The 7,273-nt window shown below is 43.3% G+C and overlaps 1 protein-coding gene across 2 annotated transcripts in view; it reads left to right on the plus strand.

The window, feature by feature from the left end:
* Nucleotides 1-5,421, plus strand: part of TPGS2 (tubulin polyglutamylase complex subunit 2) — a 44,575-nt gene extending 39,154 nt beyond the window's left edge. For both annotated transcript variants that reach the window (XM_003406736.4, XM_064294595.1), the window contains 2 exons: nucleotides 779-939; nucleotides 2,585-5,421. In XM_003406736.4, the coding sequence (XP_003406784.1) occupies nucleotides 779-939; nucleotides 2,585-2,812 (389 nt within the window). In that variant the 3' untranslated portion in view covers nucleotides 2,813-5,421. The remainder of the gene's footprint in view (nucleotides 1-778; nucleotides 940-2,584) is intronic.
* The last annotated feature ends 1,852 nt before the right edge of the window (nucleotides 5,422-7,273 follow it).

Consider the following 7,273-nt stretch of genomic DNA (forward strand, 5'->3'; position numbering starts at 1 on the left):
AAAACCAGTTGCTTTCTTCATGAGAAGCTTTGAAAACCAGTCAAAGGAGTTTGGACACAATGTGAAAGACAGCAGGGAGTCAGTTAAGGCTGTTTAGCAGAAGAATGGCAAGATTCAAATGAAAATATATGTGACCACAAGCAGTTTTAAAAGAGCAAGAGACTGGAGGATGGAGGCCACTTAGGGATTTGAGACAGCTATCTAGACACTAGGATAGGGTCAGAAATGGGAGTGAGGCAGGAGCTGACCCTGTAGTGCCTGCTTCAGCGCAACCAGGATGTCACTCAACAGCACAGGAGAGTGAGCTACTCAGTGGTGGTTTCTCACAGCACTACTGACTGGTTCCTGAAAAAGACCTCTTCAGGAAAGCCAGAGCCAGCCAGAGATTCTCTCCATCAGGAAAGCAGAGAGCACAGTATATGCAGATGAGGGGAGGGCATGCTGATTCCACACAAAAGAGCATCTGCTTAGATAGCCTCAGTGCACTTCCGGGTGTACAAAGCCCTGCAGATAGATCAATCAACTGACCGATCATTGGAGGATTTATAGAATTTGTAGATGAACACCAGAGAAACTGGTAACAGTGGCCACTGGAGAATGGGACTGGGAGGTTAGAAGAGAATAGAAGGAACTTTCCATTGTTTTATTTGACATTCTCTCTACTGCTGGACTTTTTTTTTTTTTTTTTTAACCATGAATACTTTTAAACATGAGTTAATAAAGGGGGAGAAGTGTTAAGCCATCCTTTATCATTTATTTCTTTTGTCTGCCATTTCAGGATTAGCGCAAGACACTGAGATCTGGTTCCTGGACAGAGCTTTATACTGGCATTTTCTCACAGATACCTTTACTGCCTATTATCGTCTGCTCATCACCCACCTGGGCCTGCCCCAGTGGCAGTATGCCTTCACCAGCTATGGAATTAGCCCACAGGTCAAGGTAAGGGAAGGACACTTGTCATCTCAAACTGTGTTGTGCATCAAGAATCTCAGGAAATGGTTAAATTGCAGATTTCCAGCTTCACCATCTGATTCAGGAGATCTGGGGTAGAGCCCATAATTTGCATTTTCGATAAGCAAGGCAGCTGATTCCACTGTAGGTGGACAACCTCACGTTATACCAATCCAGTTAAGAGTTCCTAAACATGACTAATTCTCAGAATTACCTCGTGAGCTCTTTTACTTTTAATTAATTACATTTAGGGGTTGGGCTTAGGTCTAATTCTTTTGGAGAGGCAGCACATGCACACAAAAGGAATGAAAAGTTCCTGACTCCCCTGGTCCAACCTGCTAATGTACTTCCCCAGAGGCAGCCACTATTACCGGTTTCTTCCATGCGTATAAAGCATGAGCGTGTGCATATTGTTTTTTGTTTCCTATTTTCTAAATCATAAATGCGATATCTTACATTGTTCCACTTCTTGTTCTTTTCACTTAATACCCTATTGTGGAGCTCATTCCCTGTCAGTACACGTTCCTCAACATTGTGGGGGTGGTTGTGATCAATGAAAGGTCAGTAGATATGGATATCCTTTGCCCTCAGCTGCCCAGGGAACCAGTAGGGAAGAGAGCACCAACCTCGGCAGCTGGCCTCTGTCCTGGAGCTCCCTGTGGATACCAAAAACCACCAAACCCAGTGCCATCAAGTCAATTCCGACTCATAGGGACCCTATAGGACAGAGTAGAACTGCCCCATAGAGTTTCCAAGGAGTGCCTGGTGGATTCGAACTGCCAACCTTTTGGTTAGCAGCTGTAGCACTTGACCACTACGCCACCAGGGTTTCCCCCTGTGGATAAGTAGTGCCAAATACACCTAATGGGGAGTGGCTAAGTTGAGGACCCAAAAAATCCGTTCCCGTCAAGCCGATTCCAATTCATAGCAACCCTATAGGACGGAGTAGAACTGCCCCATAGAGCTTCCAAGGAGCGGCTGGGAGATTGCAACTGCCCACCTTTTGGTTAGAAGCCAAGCTCTTAACCACCGTGCCACCAGGGCTCCCTAAGTTGAGGGCAGAAAAATTAAAAGGGCACTGTCTCCCAGTGATTTGAGATATAGCACCCCAGGCTTAGGGTTCACTAGATTAGAAGGAAGGGAGTTTGCTCAGATTCTTAGTTCTCAAACTGCATTTATTTTAAAAGTTATGGAGCTTTAGAGAGCAGTATGTGTGTCTTACCAGGGTTTGCTGGATCTGTCATCAGTTTCATTTAAAGAAAGTGCTAATAGATTTACAAGGCAGTTTTTTTATAAAGACTTCGCTCTGTTCTCTCTCAGCCACATCTCCCCAGTTCCCTATTCTGCCCCAACCCCCTCCCCCCTCTAATCTCTCCTCTCCCTTTTTTGCATCCTAAATAGTATAAGGAGCACTGGTGGTGCACTGGCTAAGAGCTTGGCTGCTAACCATACCCACCAGCTCATATCCACCAGCCACTCCTTGGAAACCCTACGGGGCAGTTCTGTTCTGTCCTATAGGGTTGCCATGAGTTGGAATCGACTCGACGGCAACGGGTTTTTTTTTTTCTTCATAGTGTAAAGAGTGGCATTTCTCCTTTGATTTGTGATCTTCTTTCCCAATTCTGCCCTACAGCAATGGTTCAACATGTATAAACCCATCACCTACAACACAAACCTGCTCACAGAAGAAACCGACTCTTTTGTGAACAAGCTGGATCCCAGCAAAGTATTCAAGAGCAAGAACAAGGCCTTAATCCCCAAAAAGAAGGGGACTGTGCAGCCTTCAGGTGCCCAGAAGGGGCCCCCAGGTCCCTCCACCTCTAAATCCTCTTCTGGCCCTGGAAACCCTGTCCGGAAATGAACCCTCCTACCCCCAGCTCCCCGCCAGCCATGTGTCACTGGTGATCTCCATGCATAGATGACCCCAAGGGTACCCCAAACCTCTGATTCTATGCATTGAACCTTAGGTCTCATGCCATTTGAGTGACCAAAATCCTAGGACTTTTATTCCCATTGGCATTAGCCAAGAGTTAGAAGGGCATACTGAAGCATGTGGCACCATCCCGTCTCTGGAAGCAGTGGAGAATTTTGAATCTGTTTAAGTGGCCAAATAGATCTGTTGATAGCTCTCCTTTACACCCTCTCCTGTTCTCTCAGTAGTGATTAGAGAAGTCCCTTGAAGAAATCACTGGTTTTGACCCATGAGGCATTAGAACTGTACTGTTCAATTGGTAGCCATATGGCTATTTTAATTAATATTAAATTAAGATTTTAATTCCCCAATTGCACTAGCCACATTTCAAGTATTAATGGGATAGTGGTTCCCATATTGGATAGCACAGAGATATGGACCAGTCCACATATGCCAAATAGTTGACCCAGAATAAATCTCAACCTACTGACTACGTGTTGCAGAATTTCTATAAAGAAGGTTGCTTGATTTTCAAATAGGAATGTCTGAATATATTTCCTCCCTCTGTAGCACTGGCAGTGGCTAGAAGCAAGGCCCTCATTCCAATTCTCAACAGAGAAAGCACCCAGCCCCAAGGTCCCTGGATGGCAGCAGTTTTTATACCAGAGGCCCAGAGGTTAGAGAATGAAGAGTTCTGCAGAGTGGGGCCAGAGGCCGTAACATCTGTATATTTCAATCCTAACTGGCTGTCTCTCCCTTTCCTCATTTCTCCACCATAGTGACTGGCCAGGCTTCCTTCCTTTGCTGCCTCTACCTGCTAATCAACAGAGGGTTTCTGTCTTCCACCACCCACTGCAGTGCTAAAAGCAGTCCCTGAATCCTCTACCTGCACTACTGCTCTGAAGCCATTTGTAGTGTTTATGAAAGTTTAAAGAAATACTTAATTGCTGATATAGTGATAGATAGTGAAAAGAAGGCTTCAGTGGTCCCTCCAAGTATACTTTCCACAACCCCTGAGGGAAACCAGGGTGAAGAGGGCTCTGGAATGGGACTTTGCTATGCATTCCGCACCACCAGTGGTTTTTCCCCCCAGAGCCACTGGAGAGGCCAAGGAGGGAGGGGTAGACAGACTTGGGCTGGCTGCTTCCCCATTTTTGTAGTGTCTCTAAGGCTTGAAATATTAATGCCCTCAGTCTTTGGGAGCATAGACTGAGCTTCATGTTAATCGCTTAAGGCATTTACTTTAAAATATGCATATACGTCAGCCATCATGATTCCCTCTAATGGGATATGTGTAACTAAAGTGGCAATACCTCTTACTTTGACAGTCCCAATGTTAACCATTTACAATTCAGCCTGGTCATTTAAACTTTTTTTTTTTTTACCACAACAAGACTATGTCAGATCTTCCCTTTAGAAGATATTGTGGCCTTTTCAATTTAATTGTTTACACTGTTACACATTGAGCATTTTAAAATGTGCAACAATTCATGTAGTAACGCTAACAGAGACAATATATCAGCACCTTGGACCACCAGATTTTTTCACCTGAATCCGTCATTTATTTATTCCAGTGGGTCTCAGCCCTTTCTGCATATTGGAATCACTTGGGGAGTCCAGGCCCCACTTCAAACTAGTAAAAGCAGATGCCTGGGGCCCAGGCGTCATTATTTTTTAAAGCTCCCCAGGTATGCATTACGCAGCCAAAGTTGAAAACCACAGAGTCAGAGAAGGGATGAGACTCTGGCAAAGCAGCAGTGACTTCAGAGTTAAATCTTTGGCACCAAAGTGGCGGCAACACAAACCAGTGTCAGATGCTTGGCAGAATTCTCATGGGAATATTTCTGGGGAGTAGTTTTTGGTGTTACTCTTGACCCTGGTTCTTCGTCTTTCTTGATGATTCTATGAGCCACTAAACCTTTTTTTTAAATTAGAAAATTCTTTGTCTTTATTTATATGTTGTTTATCTCATATTTTTATTGTTGAAAATTTCAGATCAATAGACATACTGAAAAAAAAGTGCAATAAATACCCATATACACTTTGCCTAGATTCACCAGTTGTTTGATGCATTTTTACTGTGTTCATACATTCTCTATAATTACACACACATAAATACAAACATACATATGTTTATAGTTTTATTTGAATCATTTGAAATTAAGTTTCAGATTTCATAACTCTTTGCACTAAATGCTTCAGCATACATCTCCTAAGAATAAGGATATTCTCCTGTCTCACCATAACATTATCCTATCTAAGGAAATTAACAAGAAGTTGATCATTTAGTATATAGTCCATATTTGGGTATCCCCAAAAGTATATTTTATATCTGTTTTTCCCCCTTTTGATTCAGGCTCTAATCCAGATTTATACATTACATTTAGTTATATCTCTTTTGATCTGTAATTATCCCCTGCCCAGCCATTCATTTTGTTTTTCAAGACTTTGGCTGTTTTGAAAAGTCCAGACCCGTTTCCTTGTAGAGTGACCCACATTCACAATGGGTCAGATTGTTCACCATATCCTTTTAATAAACTCCTTTTCTGCCATGATCACCCAGAGTCTGCTTCTATTACTTGCAACTAAATTTTGATTTGTTCAATGGTACCTTAATTTATCCTTCATTAGCCTCCACGTTATGCTAGAACTTTGGAGGCAAGGGGAGGCAGTGCTGTTGCTGCCTGTGGAACCCCAGTTGTTTGTCAGTAGCCCTTTCCATGGAACCAACCTGGTCCCGCTCTTTGATGTGGTGAAAAACAGGTGAAATTGTACACTACAGATTAGTAAGTAAGCACATGTAAGCCCGTGCATACCTTGCTTACTGAGTAATCCATCCCTGACAGAAGTCACCTCAGCATGGAATTGTCTTAATTCTGTCTTGCTGGAGTTCTCATCCAGGGTAGGGGACACTTACCACCCCTGCAGTCATTTTAAGAGAACTGTGGAGGTAAAAAAATAAAGTCAAATTTTTAACATAGTTCATGAGTCATGTATTTAAGCATTAATTACTTATGGACAAATGGTCAGGAATATATATGTGTGTATGAATGTGTCAGTTATTAATTTATTGCCTTTCACCTCTATATGAACTTTAATATGTGCCCTGTGGTAAACAAAAGAATTCCTTTAGGCACTTTTTTTTTTCTTTAAAGTGAGCATGATGTTAAGCTTTCTCAAGAGGGACACTGCAGAAGCAAGAAGCTCCTGCAGTTCCTGGCTATAGCATCGGGGTTAGAGGTGTGGGTTTGAGGACATTCGGTGGAGCTCTCTGTAGCCATGGGTCCCAAAAGCAGCCCCTCTGTGACGTTGCAGCCATGGTCTAGCAATAACCTTTCTGCCGCCCTCTCGGGATGAAAACCAGCTCCTGAAGGCCTCCTGTCCCCACAAACACCCTGACTCCCTCTGCAAGCCCTTGTGCAGCCAGCAAGCAGCCCAGAAGGTTCCTACCCCATATGCTCACTCATTGCTTGCCCATGCTGCCATTTTCTGGCTGGCTGCTTCCCTGCCTGGAAGGTTGTTTATTGCTTGCCCAGAGACTGCAGACCAGCTTTGGCCTGACCAAACCAGTAAAGTTCTGTGCTGTCTGGTGGGCTGAACCACGTCTTCTCTAACAAGGTGTAAATCCTCCCAAGTTTGTCCTTCTTCAGTACTTTCCCTCAGCATTAGGGTACCGTATAGTTTCCTTGTATTTTATCATAGTTAATAATTCTTTATATTAAACTTTCCATGTTTGGTCTACTGTGTGGTTTTTATCTCCTTATTGGACCCAGACTGCTACAATATATCCATGATGGAGTTCTTCCTTTAAAGACTTAATTCAATGAGAATACAGGAAATTCCTTCAACACCTTTCACAAGTAAAGTTGGATCTTGATTCTTCTTTATAAAGACACCCTTGCTTTTTGGAAGCTAGCTTTAACTATAACTGCTATGGATAGAACAAAGAACTTGGAGTTAGTTTTTGTTACTTGTTCAGTAACAGCATTAAATGGCTATGAGAATCTTTCAAACAATTCATTTCTAGTCTGGGCTTATGCTTTCATTATCATCTGTATTCATTTCCTATAGCTGCTGTAACAAATTACCCCAGGCTTAGTGGCTTAAAACAACACACATCTAGGGAGATGGGGCCAAGATGGCGGAGTACTCAGATGTTTCCTGTGGTCGCTCTTACAACAAAGACCCGAAAAAACAAGTGAGTTGATTATTTATGACAATCTAGGAGCCCTGAACATCAAAGACAAAGTTGAGGAGTTAGACTGAGTGGCAAGGGGAGGGAGAGACAGTTCAGAAGCAGCGAGGATTTGCCAGACCTGACCTGGGCAGCACCCTGCAGTCTGGATCAACTGGCTTGTGTGGGCTGAGGCAAGCAGTAGCGCTATGGACACATTTTCCACACCAGGAAAG

Source organism: Loxodonta africana, chromosome 11 (genome assembly GCF_030014295.1).
Source record: "Loxodonta africana isolate mLoxAfr1 chromosome 11, mLoxAfr1.hap2, whole genome shotgun sequence".
NCBI classification, from domain to species: Eukaryota; Metazoa; Chordata; class Mammalia; order Proboscidea; family Elephantidae; genus Loxodonta; species Loxodonta africana.